Genomic DNA, 21,215 nt, shown 5'->3' with positions numbered 1-21,215 from the left:
AGACTGTGCGCTAGCTGTTCTAAACATACAGTAATAGCTGTTCGATACAAACACTACGGAAAACTGATTTGGGAGTGTGAAGCAATAAGAACCAAGTGAGTATGAAGAAAGATTCTGATTCAAAGAATTTATCATGTGATAGTTTCCTCCTCCTCCCCCCCCCCCCCCCTTCTTCCACAATGACCTCCTCCTAGACAGTTCCTCATTACTCGGACACACAAAATAAGGCATTCACTTGCCAATAATCCTCATCTCACAAAGACATGGGCCTACATGAACACCCCACCATTATCAGTCACTGCCAATGACATATTGACAAAAGGCACCATTTTAACTTTAAGGCTGCAAAATAATTATGTTTTTATTAAAAACAGACTGACAGCGAGGTCTAAACGGTAAAAACAAAAAACAAAAAAACCAATGTAACAGCAGTCATTAAATTGAGAGGTGTGTCACGTTTTTCCTTGTAAAGACACACACCGTCTACCACCCAAAGTGCTACCATCACGAGAAACTGCCCATTTTACGGAAGCAAACGCAGAGGGCGGTATTTCAGGTCGATCCCGTCCTCTACGTACTTTCGTTGAATGGGAATTTGTCCACCGTCCGTCGCGTAGGGAACCCGACGCTATTTACATGAAACGGGCCAGCGGCCAGCAGCAGGTACGACGGCTGGGCTTTGTGTGCAGACTTGCCCCGATGTCTATGGTTGAGACTCCGGCCGCGCTAAAAAGAGAGGCCTACTACGATTATTGTATGACACCATGGAAAGTTTTGAGTGGCACACATGAGACCGAGTTTGATATATGTGCAGATGAATAAACAACCCCTCGACCTACCAGCCAACGATCAGACGTGGAAAGTGGAAGTAGGCCTACTTAATACCGACACACGTCGAAGCCATCAGTCACCTCGCTGACCCTACGCTCCGTGGTAAGCCATTATAATTGAAGAAATCTAGTAGAATCATACATGGTAATGAACCTACAATGTAAGCCAGTGATGATATTGGTTGTGTTGAAAGTCCTGAACTACCTCTCTGAAAAACGTTAGTTAGAAATACCTGTATAACTCCATCCCCTCACTCGAGAAGGCTAGGCACAGCTCTTTTTATAATTTTATTTTATTTTTTTTTTACTATTCTTGTTAGAACTAACGTTAGACACAGTCTACTTTACCTCAGCCTGCGTGTAGTTAACTTTACCTTATTACCCCTTACGCAAATCAATGCTGAGCTCATCTAAGTCATACAATATCCCCACTAACGTTCATAGTGTTTACATCAATTGGGCAATGGTATTGCTGGGGGTGTTCCTATTATTTAATTCATATTCACTTGTATGATGATCAATCACAGTGTATAAGTTGCTTGTTAAAATATTTATCTAAGCAAAACACACAAGTGTATATTTCCCATATGGCAGCATGGCTCAAAACAGATACCGTTACTGTTAGAACCTGTTATTTTCTTGTAGACCTTGAGTTTCTAGAGTTTTTTTTTTTCAAATGAGAAGTTTTGCAGACATTTTTGTGAGATGTTGTTTTTGCAATTTGACATCAAGACTATCGTACATGGAAGCGCACTAATGTCGATGCCTGTCCATTTGCCTGCTGTTAAATTCGGGGCCCAACAGTATAAAATGTGCAAAATTCACAAAAAATTAAACCCTCATGAAAACAACCACAGTTTTACAGTACATGATGTACAATTGTAGCGCTTCTATACAGAAAATTTCTCCAATGAGTATTCAAGTTTATTACCCACCATACTTTTGCTACCATGTAATATATCAGTTGGAAAAAGGATTCAGTTTTCTACATCATTGTGTTGTTCAGCCGCACTCGGGAGAAGGCAGACCCAGTTGAAGAATGGGCTGCGGTTCGTCCATCCCCCCACCCATCGCCGACAACGCTCCTTTACCCGGTCCGGGAAGGGCTGGCTCATTTTACAACCCCACTTGGGGACCCAAAGAGTACAAGTACATTGTCAAGGAGACCTGGAACAAAGTGGACGGCACGCTGGACCAACTGGACAGCGCCCAAAAGAAGCTGGTGATCCGCCGGAGCGGCTGGAAGACCATCCGCATCTTTGTTTCTTCGACTTTCAAGGACTTCCATGCCGAGAGAGAGGTCCTTGTGAAAGAGGTATAATGCATGATGCGTAGTGTAGGCTGATGAGGGACTGCACTCTAAAGGGGAATGAAACTGAATACTTGTACCAGTATAATACGTACGTGGATTCATGGGTGAATGCTGAAATATTTAATAGTCACACATCAGTGAACCTTAAAGAAAATCGGACGATCAGTTCAAAAGTTACATATTTTCAATTTTGACACAGCCATCACTGGATAACATGATTATAGCAATCCACAATGTAAAATGTCAGTTTGTGTACGGTCATTGTTGCTACAGTGCAAGTACAGCAAGTTTTCTGGTTTTCTAAAACAATGGAATGCTTAAGATTTTAACGAATCAGTAACCACTGACAGTCTGTTAATGTACAATACTGTAAAATAAAGATACGTTGAGATCTGTCCAATCATATGTTATTGACTTTTCCTTTTGCCCCTCTATATCAACAGGTGTTCCCTGATCTGAGGCAGTGGTGTGAAGGGCGTCGTCTCCACCTAATTGACTGTGACCTGAGATGGGTAAGATCACTTTAATACAGCTCCTACTGGATGAATAAGACAGTTTTGGTTTAGGTACTAGTTTGCACGCAAATCTGTGTAGGCTCTTCTCTGAGGACCTAGTAACAAGCATGTTCAATGCACCTCATCCTAAGATGAGATAGAAAAGCACTCGGACAGTGCAGACCTCTGTCAAGCAGCTCATGTTCCATCCATACATGCATGCTGAAATTTAGCCAAATTTCCTCCTCTCCCTCCTCCCCCTCCCCCCCCCCCCCCCCAAAAAAAAAAAAGAATGATAAAGGGTCCTTGTGTTTAACTCATCAGTTTTCCTGTTGCACGGCACCTTCAGCAGAGCATGTATATGCAGAAGGTTTTGTTTGCAAACCTCAAATACACACAGCTTGAACTCCCAAGTTCATTGACCCTATTTCCCATAAGATTTTTTAAGATCCTTCAAAAATTCATTAAAATTCCCAGATTCCTGCCAAAGTTTAATTATCTGTTCCTTGTGTCATCAACTCTCCCAAATCCATTCACAACATTTTGAGGTGGTTTTTTTTTGGAAACAGAAAACAAAACACAAACATTATCTCCTTGATGGATGTGAAAATGCTTTCTAGTGTTGATCTCAGGCTTTTTACTTTGATACATTCTCGGTATGTCGCCATTATTTTGTCAAATGCTTACTGACTAGAAATTTAGGAACCGGTACTCTACATCTGCAGTGGTTTGCACAAAATTAGCTTCCAAATACACATAGCCTCATGATATCGGTGTGTGTTGGAAAAGGAGATCTGAATAAAGCACTGCCTCATTTACTCTTCAATTCCTTCATGTGCTGTCAATTATACCAAAAACGTGCAAGCTGTAGCTGCAGAATGTTCAAAACAATAATAACCACACTTTTTTTTTAGTGTGCACGTTGACAGAGCCAGTTTTGTTTCACTAACTAGCATGTATATCCTTGCACATCACTTGTTGCTCACAATGATAGGCATAATGTTTTGATTGTCTCTACAGGGTGTTCCAAAAGACACAACATCAGAGGAGACTCTCAGGACATGCCTGGGGGAGATAGACAGATGCTACCAGGATAACATCATGCCATTCTTCCTCAATCTCACCAGGTAAATTTGATAAGGAAAATGATGTAATACAGTCAAACCTGTCTATACCGGCCACCCAAGGGAGATGGAAAAAGTGGCTGTTATAGACAGGTGGCCGCTAGAGACGGGTAATCCAACTTTGTGTGCATTGCTTACATACATGTACATGTATCATCGTTGTATCCTATATGTACATGTATGTGTGTACGTATGCACACACCGTGTGTTTCATGCATGTAACCATGCCGGCGTATATGGTATTGTTGCACAGTAGTATTGTATTGTCGTGAAGAAAGCTTAACACTAGTGCATTATTATGACTGAATGAGGGATGAATGCAGCGGTGGCGATCACTGAACGTAGCCCGCATGGCTACAAAGCAGAAAAATACGCTGAATTATCAGCTCGGCTACGGCTCCCTAGGGTTTTTGACCGCTATAGGCAGGTTAAAATCTACCGCGGGAAACAAAATTTGTGGCCGCTGGCCGCATTAGACAGGTCGCCGCTATACACAGGGTCTTTAACAGGGCTTTTCTCTCGGGGGGATTTTTCGATGGCCGCTATAGACAGGTGGTCGCTATAGACAGGTGGCTGCTAAGGCAGGTTTGACTGTATATCCAAATCTGTGGATTTTTTTTTTTTTTTTGGTGGTCATGAAAGAGATTCTATATCCTAATGCCTGTTTTTACTTTTGTTATGTTGTTGAAACCTTCATCTGACCCAGCTTGGATTCATTAGTTGTTTCTAGGTAAGAGAAGGTAGGGCAAGCTTTCTGGTTGCTAAGAAAAAGAATGCTTAGGGCTTTGACTGAAATGATGAATATTTGCAATTACTCACAACTCTCTAGAATATTCCCTTTCAGAAACTCAAAAAGGGATATCTATCCTGTAATGATATTGAATCTAAACACAACTTTTCATTTGTTGATTGTTACTTTAATATGCAGAGAGTCAATAATTTTTTTTTTCATTCAGAAATTGACTATTCCTCAAACAGACGACTCCAACACTTGATTACCAACAATATACTTATATTTTATCCCAAACAAAAATAAGATGTTCTTTCTATAGAAAAAAAGATCAACATTATCTTTCCACTACCCAGTTGATGTTATGGATGAGATGTTGGACAAAGTGCTGTATTTCTGTTTTGTTTCATCAGTGAGCGCTGCGGCTGGATACCCACATCTCAAGACGTGCCGTTGTCTGTCACCAATGAATACAAGTGGGTCCATGGCCTGTCGGTCACTGAGATGGAGATCATGCATGGGGCGTACAGAATAGACAACCCAAACTGTGAGTCTGTCAAGTGGGTTATGTGAGGTTGATGCGTCAGTTATGATATGTTTACGTTTATTCTTTTAGTTTATATTCTATTTATATACATACATATGTATGTTATGCACACTGGTCACAATGCTAGTACTGGAATAATAAAATGTTTAATAGATACTTATCTGTTCATTACGTTTAGTCAGAAGATTTTTCCCAATCTCTGATAAATGCATCTTTGTGAAAAAGAAATCATTGTGATTATCTTGGTCAGGATTGTGAGCTGATATAAGAGGAATTCTTCAGTTTGCAGCTTCAATGTCTTGTTACCTATGATGTCAGTGTAAATGATTTTACATACCCATATCTTAGTCATTCCCATCTATAAACACAGGTCGGGTGTACTTTCTCCCCTATTTGTAACATATATCAATTCAATTCAATCACACTTTACTTCCATCCAACAAAACATAATCTCTCTAGATGTATGTGTGTATATCATACTGTATGTTTTACCGTGTGCCTCCATCCTTACCCCTGCTTTCAGCACTGTTCTTGGTAAGGAATAGCTCCTTCCTGGAATCTCTGCCAGAAGACTTCAAAGATGACTTCCTTGACCCTAATCCCATCGCTGCCCACAAGCTGGAGATCTTGAAACACATGCTGCAATCCAGACTGGTAAGTGGAAGGAGGCTTCTGTTGTGATTGCAAGAAGTGTTGTAACCGCGATCACCTTGTATCATTCACATTCCTGTATTGCCATGAATTTTGTCCGTAGGAGGTTTCATCCACTTAACATAAATGTTGTAAGAGAATTTTACTTGCCATGGTAGAAGTGCCAGTGAGAAATAAAATCAAAATTTTGTTCTTTTATATACAACAAATTTTATCAAGTATTATAATTTTTATCATTTAATCATGATATTGTCTTTGGAATTACTATCCCAACAGATTCCATGCTTTGAAGAGTCTAAAATCAAAGCATACTACAAGATATGTATTCTACAATTTAAAGTGCACACTATAGATTTACATACTACAATTTTAAACATTTCATTTATCTTTCTACAGAGCAGATGTAACATTTTCTAGGGTGTACTTATCGTGTGATGTCACTCTGCCATCAGTAGTCAGAAGGTACACTTGTTAATTAACATGTCAAACATTATTTTCTATCTTATCTGTGGCAGGAAAAATGGCATTCTGATTGTTTGAAAAGAATGGTTTCATGTGTCCACAGATATGAGATCATATCGTCTGTTGAGAATGAGAAGGGCGTTAAGTGGTCGTGAACACTATGGGTTTAGTGGCAACTTAACACCCTTATCATTCTCAGCCGACGATATGCATATTATCAGTGCTTGGATGGCATTATTCTTCAAAAAGAGTAATGATGAATAATGATGGATGCATTTGCCCGAAGAGTTTTGTTGTAGGCAGTTGAGGTCATTTTGGTCTTCAGTTACATCACTCATGTGTAACATGACTTTGTATACTGTTCATGGCAGGGAAAGAGGGTGCAGTGGTATGATGTGAAGTACTCTGGTATTGATGACCATGGGAAGGTGCAGTTTTCAGGTATCCATGACAACCTTGCTCCCAAGGTAAGCTTGCTCCGTCTGTATCACTCCTCTCTCATCATTTGAGTCTTTAGCAAGTTGAGCACGAGTCTAGATTCATCGAAAAGAATTCTGTGCATATGATAACTCTCAGTCTCAAACTGTTTGAGAACTATATTACTTTCAAAATGACTTTAGTGTTGTATGTAATGCAGTTTCCAGTGGTATTGTAGGGTTGCACAAATGATGCATTCATTGGAATTTTTGCCTAGGTGTTGCTTATACCATTGCATACATGCAGTTCCACAGTCCCACACAATGAAAATTCTGTGTATCATCTTCTTGCATGGTCACAAAGAACATCTCAAGTTCCACCAGGTCTTACTACCATAGGTATATTTATTATCATATGAGGATGCTATGAAGATGTAAATCAGGTCACAAATATGTTGTTTGAATCAAACTTCAAGGCATGCAATTTACATTCTGAGAATTTGCAAAGCTGATTAAGCAGTTGAAAGCTGTTAGTATAGCAGTACTAGCAAACAAGCTTTCCTGTGAAGAATTGTGCATCGTTTACAGGCACTTTTCATTAAATTGGTCTTGACTTATCAAGTAGATGTATTGAGCAGGGGTAGTAAGCTTCAATGTCAGAATGAAGTATTTTTGTGGTTTCTCTCACTTTCAGGTGTTTGAGTTTTTCAAGGAAAGGATTTCAGAGCAGTATCCACCCCCTGATGTGAATCTGGATCCGTACCAACAGGCCAAAGAAGCACATGAGGTTAGAAAGTCTCCAAATTTTTGTTCTATCTGTTCATTATACCTGTGCAAACATATTCCTGATCTTTATTTCCTTATATTCCTAGGTATGGTGCATTTGCTCTCTTTCAAGTACCTGTAAAATCCGATCAGATACTGACATATCATCACAACAATATTAGAACATTAGCATGTAAGTTTATATTTGATGTTTATTCTTAGGGTGTTTAAAGGGGTATTTCAAATTATAAAATTAAACCAATATCATGTTGTAGCATTCTTCTTTGTGATGAAAATTATCATTTTCATGGTAAACTATCAGTGCATAAAGTTGCTATATTGAAATATTGATTGTCATTGTTCTACTACCTTGTAGATACAATGTGTATTTTATGTATTGGCCTCTTCTCCTGAGCAAGATGCATGTTGTGTTATGTACAGTTAAATTTTCTTACTCACTGATTTTTCAAATTCACCAGAATAATTTCTTTATCAGTGATAATTATATAACTTTAACAAAAATCATGAAACAGCGATTTGCTGTACTTAAGATGACAATGGCAAGTGAGTGTCATTTCCATTTCCGTCCACAGTCGTTCCTGAAGAGCCGTGGCTCTGTGGTCCTGGGGCGGAATGACATTCTGGAGAAGATCCAGGTGTACATGACCAGTGAGGGGAGTGGTAACCCCTTGGTGATCTCGGGCGGGGCTGGTACCGGGAAGTCTTCTATCATGGCCAGGGCGGCGGATGTCACCCAGACCATGGCACTGAACAAGAGGATACCCGGGTATGTGATGGTGTCACGGTGCTGTGACCTTGAACAATGCACTGTAAGGAAGATTAAGCATCTTGAAGGGATGGTATACTGTAAAAGTGGTTTTTTCACGGTGGTTTTATTTTTGCGCTTTTCACGCTTCGATTTTGAATTTAACATCACAAGAAAATATTTTGAACTCGCCGCTTGTTACAACGCTATTGCGCACATGCACACACGAAGATTCCGCGCATCGAGTGTGTTGATGGTCAACACACACACAGCGATAGGACCTACCGCACAATGTCTGTACAAGCATGTTATAAAGTACTCGAGAGACGGGATTTCAGGTAAGCCTGCCTTTAATTCTAATTTCTATTGAATAAATAAAGGGATAATTGGATAATAGTTCGGGTTTTCATGTGCAAAATGAAACAGTTTTTGCCGACTGTGAATTCAGAGATTTTGCCGACCGCGAATGTAAACTCGTTCAAAAAATTCGGCATCGACTGAAACCGCGAAAGTATCTGTACCCGAAAGAAACCGCTTTTACAGTAGTATTGGTGGAGATGAGGATTGAACTCTTACCTTTTTTCGAGATGCTATGAAACACTCATGAAATGTTACAGAACATACCATTCTAAGAGGAATTCAAAGTTTATTTGATGAAAAGATATCCATGAAGAGCTATCCATAAACAAAGTAAACAAAGCGATCCTAATAAAAGGTGGCTCCCACCTTTTATAAGGATCTCTTTGCTTTGGATATCTCAGCCATTTTACAACCAATTTTCATCAATTAGATGTTAATTTCCTCTTGGAATTACATATTCTTTCATATTTCATAAGAGATTTATCATTATCTCATCAAAAAATGTTAGAAACCTGAAGCCAGGTCTCAACCAATACTAATCCATCCCTTAAGTAAACCTGATGAAGACTAGTCTTGAGTATACAGTACTTGGGCAGGTGTTTATGGGAAATGCATGTTACAGCAAAATCAGCTCACCCTCAAAGGGGTAATTCTCGTGTTGGAAGTTTGTCAGTGTAATACAACCTTGCCCCACTTTGTTCTCCAGAAAAGAAAAAAAAAAACGGCTAAACTTCAGTGGCCTTCAAAAGGAATTAGTATGGTGCTGTTGGGGCAACAAAGGTCATATCTAGAATATGTCAAATGTTTGAGAGAGCGAAAAAGCAAGGCAACCAAAGCACGGTAATTAATGGGCTTACCTTTCCTATGCTATGCCATGGTGGCGTCTTTGTTGGGTAAGACAGCTAGGATTTGGACAAGACGTCACTTGATTGAGTATCTGATGGTTAATAAAAAATTTAATTTTCACACGCACAAAAATTAGATACATGCTTTGGTCATCTCATTGATGATGGATCACCTTCAAATAAGCATTATGATTTGAAAATTATGGTAAGGATTATTGAATTCTTGTACTTTGTACATACTTTTTAGTTTTTTCTCTCTGTAAATCAGGTTTTTGATATGCCTGCCCTAGGTATCATTGCTCTGTATTTTCAGTATCTATGCTGGTCTTCCTTTTTTTTCTTTTTTTTTTTTGCTTCCTCATCAAAAGTGTCCACATCATTAGAGGAATAGTCTTTCACAAAGAGACCTAAAAGGTTTTGCTCAAAGGAATGATTTCAGTGAAGTTCCACCTCTTTCTCCATGCATCTGAACAGGGGTGGTGACACAGGTTGGCATGTCTTCTACCACTTTGTTGGTGCCATCCCAGGATCAACAGACCTGGAGCTGTGTCTCCGCAGAGTCCTCAAGGAACTGAAGGCATACAATGTAAGTTGTCGAAAGATCCTCCTCTCGTATACCCCTCCCATGAAATCAATCTGTAAAATGATTTGGGCAAGATCACAGTATTACCTTCTGTGTAGAAGTAGAACAAAGCTGGAGGTATGATTACCTGAGATGTTAGCATAAGTGAATATCTGAGGTATCATTAGACAGTGTTTTCCATAAGGCAGATTTGTAACTTCTATTTTGTATGTCTGAACCTATGTGTCTCAGTTTGTGTAAATCTGGACGTTAAGAGCTACCTCTTGTAACTAGCATTGGTTATTGAGACAAACTGCCTTAAGAAACTTCTTGATAGAAAAAAAAGTAGTCTCTGATAAGCAGTAGTCCTTTATGCCCAGGTGGTAACTATTGACAGGTTGCTTTGCAGCAATGAGGTCCCTTTGCTTTTGATTGGTGGACTTGTTTAGTGTCTTCAATGTTGCTAGTTTGTCATTCTCCCCAAACTTTTTTGTGCTTTTTCTACTTCCCCTTCATGTCTTTTTTTCTTTCCTTTTCTTTCTTCTCCTCCTCCTTTTTAGTCTTCTTTTGTTCTTTTCTTCTTCTTTCTTCTTTGGCATGGTATTCACATTAAATCTGTCAATAAATCATTATCATCGTCATCGTCACCATCAAAATCTGCTAATGTCATCATCATCGTCAACTGTTGTTACTACCGCTGCTATCATATATGTCTTGTGTGGACTCTTCTTGTTACCAGGAGGCTTCAGCTCCCAAAGATTTGGAGGCATGCTGTCAGCTGGCTTGCAGTGTCTTATCCAACACCCAGACCCAGCCACTGGTGATCTACATCGATGCCCTCAATCAGGTATGATCTCAGTCCGGGCCCAAGCTTGCTTTCATGTCATGTCATGCATCTGATAAGATTTAGTAGGCCGGGTGTTAGGCAAAGGCCGCGTTTGAGCACTCTGAAGCCACCTGAACCACACTGAACAGTGCTTTGTTGGGAGTGTTTGAGCACTTTGTAGAGATAGTGTACCTTATTATCTATTTTTGACATTGAGTCAGAGGGGTCACAAGTTTTGTAGCAATAGGGTTTATTTACCTTGTGCGCTTACACTACATACAGGTGTCCATTGTAAAGAGATTCAACTCTACGTACAGGTGTCCGTAATAAAGAGATTCAACTCTTGTATTATGACATTGTGTGTGTCATGAACATTTTTCTCGTGTAAACTTGAGTCCCTATGTGTTGATAAGAATGCCAATTTTGACATGTTGTAATAGCTGATGGAAACTTTGCAGTATGGTAATTTTTAAAGAATTCCTCACAATTGCAGCAAAACCTTTAATATTGAAGAGGAATGTTGATAAGTAAACGTGTGTTGAATAATGTTGAATGAAGCCGTGAAAAACAATTGTCTGATGAATTGCACTGACTGGATGTACCGATATTTGGCTGGTGCATGTTCACCCTACAGTTTGATGATGACCAGGGATCAGCCATCCTCAGCTGGTTGCCACGGACACTGGCTCATCAGGTCCGCGTCATCCTCTCCATGATTGACGACACCCCGCCCCACAAGGAGCTGTTCAAGAGGGCAGTGTCTCCGGAGGAGGTCGTCGTCATGCCGCTAGATATGAAAGCAAGACAGGTGAGATGTCACGCATTCTTGTATCAATACTAACAGTGAAATTTTGCATTATTTCACTCTTTTCATTACGTCTGCCAAGGAGGGTTATGTTTTCATCCGCGTTGGGTGGTTTGTTGGTTGGTTCGTTTGTCTGTGTGCAAAATAACTCAAAAAGTTGTGAACGGATTTGGATGAAACTTACAGGAAAGGTTAAGAATGACACAAGGAACAGATGATTAAATTTTAGTAGTGATCTGGGAATAGTTATGGAGTTTATAAAGGATTTTCAATATTTGGCTGATAGGGTCAACGAACTTGGGGGTTCAAGCTGTATGTATTCGTGGTTTGCATACGGGCACTAAAGTGTGTGCTCTACTTCCTGTTAGGGTGATGAGGTGCTGCGCAGCTGGAAGTTGATGATGTAATAAAAGGCTTCTATATTGGGAAGTCAGGTGATTTTCAGCATGCATACATATGGGTGGAAATCACTGATGGAGGAAAGGAATGAGATCAGTGGTGGAAATGAGCCACTTGACGGACGGAGGTCTGCACTGTCAAAGTGCTTCTCTAGTTTGTTATATGAATGCAAGTGCACCACAAAATACATTTCCAAATAATAGTACATTGCAGTATTTCAAACTCTGCACGAATAATCGTGAGATTTGAGGATGAATCGTCTCACCAAATGCCACTGATTGTTCAGAGGTATATTTCTCATGTGACCTGACACTCTTTTTTTTTTCCCGCTTCCTGCCACAGGAGATATGTGTATGCCCAGTGTTTAAAGTTGAAGCAGTAAATTTTAAGGACCAGAAATACCATGGTATTTAGTGAATGAGAATGTTACCAAGTGAATTATTGTGGGTATAGTATATCTATTACCATTGTATTTTCCTGGTTAGAATGGTGCCGACAAGTACCGTGGTATTTTATACCACGGAAGTTCACATACGAATACACCTCATGATGAATTTGACTGTCTGTGGAGGTGATGATCATGTGCACTACCTCATGTTCTTCAGTGGAGGTTGTGTTTTATGAGTACAAGGCAAAGAGTCTTATGACTGTTACAGTTTCAGTTTTATGTTTTCCTTGTTTGATGGTGTGTATATGTTTTTGCCGATGTATGAGTCAGTGTCGAAATGTGTGTGCTAGTTCAGGTGCCAAAAGTTGCAAAGTCACAATGTATAGGGCAAATTTCCCCAGCACTGTTCATGTGTTTGATATAAAGTTAGCTACATAGAACCAATGACAGAGAGAAATCCTGGCATTAGGTTGAAAAGCTGCATGGGTCACTTTAAAAATGAAGTCACTGAAACAACTGCTGTAAAATTGACGAATTATGATGAGTTCTTGTTTTGAAATTTCATGTTGATATCATCATTATCAATGACTGCACTTTGCAGCAAATAGTGACCGAGATGCTGGGCAAGTACAATAAGAAGCTGGACGAGGACCAGATGGTCAGTCTGCTGGCCAAGGAGTCTTCCCAGAATCCTCTCTGGCTGTCCATCGCTTGCGAGGAGCTCCGCGTCTTCGGCCTCTTTGACCGAATCAACGATAAGATCAACAGCTTGGCCGACGGACTGTTTGAGTGAGTGTGACAATCGTTTACACAGAATCTCTGCCTCTTGCAATATGATGTTAACATTGACTCACCATCACTGAGAGACCACTGCGGTATAGTGGTTACTGCCCCTTGGCTCTTAACTAGGAAGTCGTGGGTTCAAATCCTGCCCATAGTGCACATGTCATACCCATGATGTCTGTCTCAACCCAGGGCCCTGTTTCATAAAGCTGTTCGTAAAGTTATGAACGACTTACGAGCGACTGGTTATCAGTTCTTGTACTGAATTATTGAAATTCTGATAAGTATAGCACATCACAACTGATCGCCAGTCGCTCGTAAACTGTTTGTAACTTTACGAACAGTTTTATGAAACACCCCCTTGGTGTAGATATATGTGCCTGGTGGTGCTTGAGTTATCAATGATGCTCCTGTGAGAAAACAGTGCTTACACTGGAGAAGCCACTCAGGTCAATCAGTATTCAAGGCCACATTGCAATCATTTATCTTTTATTCATTTTCATATAGGACAGCGACTTTGCACATCAACCATTCCCCATGTGGTTAGTATAGTGAACACTGACTTCAGAGTCCATGGCCCGAATTCATGAAGGTGCTACAATCTTTGTCCATGGTTTAAACCATGGACAAAGACCGTAGTTTTGTGTGGGGCGCCAAGTGTCACATGGCCTATTTCATTACGAAATCAGTCATTTCGTTACGAAATGTTAACATTTCATCGACGAAATGATCATTTCATTATTAAGCGAAATGGTCATTTCGTACAAAACTACGGTCTTTGTCCATGGTTTAAACCATGGACAAAGATTATACCACCTTCATGAATTCGGGCCTATGTGTTACCTTTTAACACATTGCTATCTCCTCAGTTGTGAAGTACAATTGAATTGCAAATGAGTATGATAAAAAGAGTGAACTCTTATGTAATGTTTAAACCCCCTTTTTGGCAATGCAGATTTTCTGTTTTGAAAGGCTATTTCATGTTGAAAAATGAGGCAGAGACCAAATCATCGTAATGGTAATTAGATGAATGCATGATCATGCTTCTCTGCCGTGAATCTGTTGACAATTTCATTGTGGCAATTCAAGACAACTCTAGTGTAATGTTTGTTTAGCATGCAGTGTATGTCAGAGTGTCTGTCAGTGGACCATGAACAACTCAACTATTTTGAAGAGGTAGTATAGTGCATGAAGTAAACATATGGGATCATTTTATCATAGTAGTTTGTAACGTTCCTCGTTTGTGTTTTATCCTATGGTGCCTAGACTCCTTGAACAGGTGTTTACACGGTTTGAGGAGGAGAACGGAGGCATGCTCCTGGTGGCCACCCTCTGTCTCCTGGAGTGCTCCGCCACCGGACTCCTGGAAACTGAGCTCCTCCTCATCCTGGGAGATGAGGACAACCTCATGCCGGGCAATAAGAGTAAGATGGTCTTCTGGGCCACATCTCATAAAAAGTTGCAATAATTATACAGGACTGGACACTAAACAGGCCACTACAATCTTTAAATCTGAAATTTTTGTTGCCCCCCAAAAGAAATGTAGTATCCCAAAATTTTGATTGTTCATTTTCAAAATTTTCATTTTGCCTCTGACGAAGATTCTGCTAGGATCGAAAGCTCAGGCCCCTTTTGACTCCATTTTGCTCTATTGGCTCACCACTGTTGGATGAGCAGTTTTCAGCAGCTTTTATTTGCTACACTCGGTCCAAAATAAGCAGAAACGTAAAAATCTATTTTGATATTTAAGTGCCACCGAATGACAGCCTCTTTGGAAATTTGGTGGACTGACATGATTTTTTAGTGGCATCGGATCATACTTCTTGATTGGCTGTTGCTACGAGAAGTTGCCATTCTGGCAGGAATTGCAATTATGACATCTTTATTTAAATGAGACCTTGGTCTCTTCTCCATAAAATGGTGTCATCCAAGTGAAGCAAAATTACAGTTTTACAATTGACAGAGAAGTCAATACATTCAATACAACATCTGGTTCAGAAGATATTGCAGTGCGAAGTGTGTGATTTGTGTGAATGAGAGCCTCATACAATTACGTACCACCTTTCATTAGGACCACCTTCGTTTACTTTGTTTTCTGGTTACCTTAAGATGTTATAGCCATTTTATAAATGATGTTCATCAAATAAACTTTTAATTCGTCTTTACTAAAACATATAAGTAGCTCTAATCATCTTGCAAAAAGCTGAAACCTTATAGCCCTTATTGTCTGTCAAGTCAAAATCTCACAATGTAACTATCTTCAGGTTCAACTACCTTTGACAATGCCAGTTCACAGTCTTAGGCTTTTCCATGTTTTTAATTCCAGTTATGTCATAGCTTTCCAAATTGTGCTCTTTTTCAGCCGGAGGACGCAGTGAGAAGAAATACCATGACATGGCCCCCCTGCCGGCAGCCAAGTGGGCAGTGGTCTACCGTGCCCTCAAACCCTTCATCAGACCCTTTGGAGACAGCGGGGAGGGGAGGCTGGACTTCTACCACAGGGCCCTCAGCAAAGCTGTCAGGAGAAAGTGAGTCCAGCGATATCCGATGTTATCAACCGCCTGAAGACGGGATGATTTTGCTATAACACACGCTTCTCATAGACACCTGCCCGAGTATTCTTGGGACTACTGTATACGCCCTATATTTCGCGAGTCTAAATTTTCGCGAATCGGAATATCCTGATGATGATGATCGTAGAGTCCTGTACTGAACGGAGAAGTGTACACACGTACGTCACATTTACATCAGGATCAGAGTCAATATTTTCGCGTGTCTTTAATTTTGCAAATAACACCTGACTTGCAAAATTCGCAAAAATTAAAACCTCGCGAAATGTTTGGCATATACAGGGGTCAAGGTTTTACAATGTATGAGATTTTAATCCGTATAAAAATATATACCCCAAAGAAAGAGAGAGATGTGGAGGAAGAGAGAGATGTGGAGTGGGAGGGGGAGCAATGTGTGATAAAAGAAACCAGTTGAGTATTGGTGAGAGATCTGCAAAATGTTGAGTGAAATTGGTCCATGGAGGAAGGGTCCTCCCCTTAGAGAAATAGCAGCAAAATTTTACATTTTGTTTTGTAGAGCCATCAAATGCAAATTTCAGGATTATCACTCATAGGCTTTCTAAATGTATGTGCTTTTAATAGTTTCAATCTATGTGCATTTGAGCCTTTGCATGTGGTTGCTGGAAAGCTGTGTGTATGTCCAAAAAAGCAAATGCTTATTTCTTCTCTTTTTTATTCAAAGGTATTTTGGCAATAAGACAAACAAGCAAGAATGGTGGCACAGGAAACTGGCAGATTTCTTTTCTGAGGTGAAGTCTGTGGATCGGAAAGTGGAGGTAAGTCCCCAGAAACTCCTCATAGTAATCAAGCAAGTTACTTGTTGCCTGCCCAGCAGAAGGGCCTAAGGTTTGCATAGGCCCTATTTCAAAAATCCTACACACTAAAATATTATGATTACATCATGAAAGTGCCTTAAAAAATATGTTGAATTATGTCATGACAGAAAATTTGATTTGGAGTTGTAATTTCATGCTAGGTCGCTTCTGCTTGGCAGGCAACGTACTGTTGTCCTGGTCCGTATCTACCTTCACCCTAGCTAACTCATGTATCAAAGTTAGCAATGTGCCCTGACTGGTATATTCTTCATATTTATTGCTTGATACATCATTTATGAGGTTTATACTGACCTTGATAAGATTTGGGGTGAAGCAGTCATGATAACCCAGAGTAGCTTACTTAGAAATGTAAATGTCATGCATGAAAGAGTTTGTTCCTAAGCACTATAAAGCTAGCCTGAGGCTTGCCCTGTATCACAAAAACAAATTTGCATTCAAATTGAATTCCAGTAATGAAATATGTATAGCATTTAAAGGCTAATTGAAAAGCTATTAAGTGCTATGGGAAAATGTCTATAAATGCAGTGAAATAGAAAACCTAAGAATGTAATGTATGTATGTCCTTGGATTTAGGTGAAGATTGTTGCATTTTGTGAGCCTGTGGAGTAATCAAAGTGGGTATCTCATAGGCTTGTAGACGAGGTGGCAGCATAGTGGGGACTCAAGTCTTGCTGATTTGCGGAGACATCCCCTGGAGACTAGCCGGGTCTCCAGGGAGTTGGGTGAGAATGAAACATGTTTGAAGACTTCTTACACTCTCCAGCTGGTCTTGGAGACATCTCCGCGAAGTCTCCTTAGTCGCGGCCAGGTCATGAAGACTAACTTTGTCTGCGACCTTGCGGAGACCCATGAGGACCTACCAGCGATGATGTGGAGACATCGCAAAGATCTCTGTTGACTGAGAATATGTCTTGGAGTCATCGCAGCAATGTCCCTGTGACTTCCAGCAAATAAGTTGTCACCTTGTTTTGAGGTGTTGCAGATACTTTATACGCCATGCATTCAGTGAGTTTAATTTTTTCGTAAATCAGGACTTTCTGATAATTTCACAAGTGTTAAAATTTGCAATCCTGAAGCTCAGCAACGAAAGAGACCTGCAAGTCACATTCATGGGGAGGTCAGGGTTCATAATTACATGCAATTAGTACCCAACTCGGGGAAATTTGTGAATATAAAAACCTCGCGAAATATGCGATGTATACAGTATCGCCGTGGAGTCGCCTTCTTGGTGAGAGCACAAGTCATTTTATGGTCTTTCGAGTCGCACAAGTCGTAGCGATGTCTCCTCGAGTGAGAATAGGCCCTTTTCTGTTTCATGAACCTTTCTGTATTCTATCACGTACAGGAATTGCCCATTCACCTCATTGCCGTTGAGGACAGGTCCAGGTTGCAGGAGTTCCTTCTGGACTGGTCAGTCTTTGACCACCTGTACAGGGAGGACTACAGCTCCACCCTGCTCAAATACTGGCAGCAGGTGAGTAGGTGGATTTTTTTCCCCATTTTTCGAGAGGGAGAAAAATAGGAGCACGGCATTAAGGATGATTTTTTTGACTGTTTGGCGCTCTTGTGTCTAGATGATTCTGAAACTTGTAATGTACGCACAAATGTATTTAGCGTTATAGGAGGAACGGTTTGCACAAGAAAGCTTGCTACAAAATGTACCTTTAATTACTCTGAATGATTCATCAGAGACTGTTTTTGTCATATTTTTCTTTGCATTTTATTCCCATCAATTTCAGTGCGATGTCTTCAAAGGCAAATGCAAACATTTCTTTTTCTTTCTTTTTTTTAAATGAAGATTTCTGTAGATTCTTTCTGGGGGAGGGGATTTGCTGGAAGGATCATCTCCAAGTGAAAATTTATATGGCAGAATGAGCTAACTCCATTCTTGTTAAAAAGAGATATTTGTGATTTAAGCTGCTAAAACTACAAAGAAAATAATAAGAGAATACAGGATATTTTTAATCATAACTTCTAGAATATTCCTTGTTATGTCACGAGTGAGATATTACAGAAAGGTTTAATGTGGCTCTATCCGATGAGGGACTTATTTTGAAATGTTTAAACATGATGCTTAGCTCATTTTGCTATAAAACTCTTCAAGTATTGTCAGCCATCATTTACCACAGCCTCGGTTGTTCCCTATAAAGGATTTTTCACCCGCAGGATTTTCAATCCACATTAAGGGATTTTCACCCGTTGCAGAATCTGACTCATCAAGGAATATGTCAAGATGTAATTTCTGTAACAATGAGTGAAAATAATAATCTTCATGTTGCTAAAGTTCACACAATTCCACCTTGCTTTGCTGGTGCAAGTTGCAGTAGTTTTATTTTGTCATCGATGGGCAAAAATGTATTTTTTATCTAAAGGCCCTCAGTTCAATGGTATGATGATATGATTTGGATATCTCTATTGAAAACAGGCTGAGTGTTTCATCTCCTAGAAATATTACATTAATGTAAAACAGACTACATGTATGTCAATCAAAAAGATATTTCCTAACTCAGACTTGGATGATTTGTCATGATTTTCCTTTTCCCTGATGAATTTTGGGAATTTATCTATGATGCGTCCAAGTTTGCTGTTCCAGAGAGTTAGAATTTTTTTAATAGCAGTTCTGATCCTATATCTGTCAGAGAAGCACTCTTGATGTCTTTGTTGTTTTGACTTTGTCTTTTTGGTCCAGTTGACAATCTCCTCCCTTAGTCCTAATCAGGCTAGGCTTTCTTTAGCTGTGCTATATCCAAGGGGGCAGATTCTGCCCCCCCCCATTTCTGTCATCAGTGGTGCAATCATGATGAAATATGCAAATGCAAATTCTTTCTCAAAAGTTGTGCAAGAAGCCTCATAACAAGGCCTTCTTGCATTGCTGAACTATTGCGCGAAATGTTGAGGAGGGGCGGACTCTGCATCCTCCCCCTCCCCCTCCCCCTCCCCCTCCCCCCCCCCCCCCCCCCCCCCCCCGGACCTTTTAGGGTTAATATGTATTGCAGGAGAATTCACTGATGTAAAAAAATGTTTGATTCTCTGCCGATACTAGACCAAGCAACAGTTGATCCACTTATAAAGATAAAACAGGCACTGAATGAGTGGAATGTTAGCCAAACTTCAATAAAAGGGAGCAACTTAATCTCCATTTCCCTTCTCAGCCTTCATGAAAGAAGATCAACCACAGATTAAGTCCTCTGTAAAAATGAAAAGGATGGAAACCCAGAAATTTTTGCATGCATGACACTTTTGCAAATTTTGCGCAGAGCCAAGATGCGCGAAAGGTTTTGTCTGCACTATGCATTCAATGCCAGTAGTGGCAATTCGCAAAAGTTTAATGCCGCGAAAAAGACGGTAGACTCCAATTCATGAAAGTTTCATGCTGCGAATGTTTGTGGTGTTATGGTAGTTTCCGGAAATCAACAAAACTTTTTCCTCCCATCTCTCAAATCTCCATCAGCGAGAGAAGGACAACCCACGATGGGCGGACACCCTGCTGTCTTGCTACACCAAGAGTTTGGAGCAGCTGGCCGGGGATGAGACCTCCACCCAAGAAGAAGTCTCCCGTCGCTACGAGCAGGTCTCCAGACTTGTGTGAGTAGAGATTGTGGGGAGGTTACTGCAAATTCTGGCAAATTGATGGTTACATGAGGAGACCTCCCAACAATGCTGAATTTAGAGGGCCTATCTGACTTTTGACTATTCCCAATTCTTGTTTCAAAAGGATTTTCCTCTTTTTTTTTCTAGATAATTCTATTGCATGCTCCTGCTCTGGAACTGCTCTTTCTGTCCTACTTTTGAGCCAAATTATATCTATTTTCAGTCAGAAAGGTTGGGAGGTCGGCACGAGAACCAAAATCGCGCCTTCAGTGTACCATGTCTATGAAAGGTGACAAGTTCTTTTGCATCCGTAAATCTCTTTCAATAGAGCTTCATGTGTCCCTACACTGTACCTCTCCAATTTTTCAATTTGATGCATCACTTTGCCTTTTATTTGTGCAGTCTGTCATTCTTTCTTCCTTTTCCGTTGCCTTACTACTTATTATATCTCCCTTTATCTACAGGGCGTATCAAAAAAAATGTTACACTTTTGAAAAAATTGTCTAAATTACATTTCAAAATATTTTGAAGATCTTTTCATATTTATGGATGCCCAATAGTCTCATCTATCAAGTGCAATCAACAAAACAATTTTTTGTTCACGCTTGGCTGAACACTGACGCTCTTTGTCCAGAGTGTGAAAAATGACTTGCGCCAAATTGAAAGAAGATGGAAGATTCAGCCAGCAGTCCAAATAAGCGTTCTCATTCAAACAAATTGCTCTTTTGCTTAAAGCTTTGATTATGTTATGATAGTCTGAGATTTTTTTGTCAGCTTTATCGTAATTCTAATGATTTCATTTCTAAATTAATTGGTGAGAATTAGAGTTTGTAATTACTTCAAGATCTTTAAAGCACAGTTTTCACAATACACGGACACATTAATTGATTGATTCAATGAATGATTGATTGCTTGCTTGCTTGCTTGATTTATTGATTGATTGATTAATTGAATAAATGAATGATTGATTGATTGATTGATTGATTGATTGATTGATTGATTGATTGGATTGATTGTATTGATTGAATGATCTGAGGATGCATTAATTTTGTACTTTTCTTGACTGAGTAACTGGCATGTGGGTTCGATATGTCTGTGCATGATTTGTGATACCTGTGCTTAAAAGATCTTAAAGTTGTTAATCAACCTTCCA

At 39.9% G+C, this 21,215-nt stretch overlaps 1 protein-coding gene across 1 annotated transcript in view; it reads left to right on the top strand.

Annotated features, from left to right (window-relative positions):
* The first annotated feature begins 1,835 nt into the window (after window positions 1–1,835).
* Window positions 1,836–21,215, top strand: part of LOC139717465 (telomerase protein component 1-like) — a 27,635-nt gene continuing 8,255 nt past the window's right edge. Inside the window, exons 1-17 of the mRNA XM_071628973.1 lie at window positions 1,836–2,145; window positions 2,586–2,654; window positions 3,657–3,763; window positions 4,904–5,037; window positions 5,561–5,691; window positions 6,522–6,617; window positions 7,261–7,353; window positions 7,925–8,118; window positions 9,777–9,888; window positions 10,604–10,711; window positions 11,325–11,498; window positions 12,884–13,071; window positions 14,332–14,489; window positions 15,428–15,593; window positions 16,318–16,411; window positions 17,817–17,945; window positions 19,929–20,056. Coding sequence (XP_071485074.1) covers window positions 1,870–2,145; window positions 2,586–2,654; window positions 3,657–3,763; window positions 4,904–5,037; window positions 5,561–5,691; window positions 6,522–6,617; window positions 7,261–7,353; window positions 7,925–8,118; window positions 9,777–9,888; window positions 10,604–10,711; window positions 11,325–11,498; window positions 12,884–13,071; window positions 14,332–14,489; window positions 15,428–15,593; window positions 16,318–16,411; window positions 17,817–17,945; window positions 19,929–20,056 — 2,357 coding nt within the window. The 5' untranslated portion in view covers window positions 1,836–1,869. The remainder of the gene's footprint in view (window positions 2,146–2,585; window positions 2,655–3,656; window positions 3,764–4,903; window positions 5,038–5,560; window positions 5,692–6,521; window positions 6,618–7,260; window positions 7,354–7,924; window positions 8,119–9,776; window positions 9,889–10,603; window positions 10,712–11,324; window positions 11,499–12,883; window positions 13,072–14,331; window positions 14,490–15,427; window positions 15,594–16,317; window positions 16,412–17,816; window positions 17,946–19,928; window positions 20,057–21,215) is intronic.

This window comes from Diadema antillarum, unplaced genomic scaffold (genome assembly GCF_040938485.1).
Source record: "Diadema antillarum isolate AM-2024a unplaced genomic scaffold, OU_Dant_1.0 scf00000075, whole genome shotgun sequence".
NCBI lineage: Eukaryota > Metazoa > Echinodermata > Echinoidea > Diadematoida > Diadematidae > Diadema > Diadema antillarum.
The sequence above is the reverse complement of the archived record's forward strand: the minus strand, read 5'-3'. Positions and strand labels throughout refer to the sequence as shown.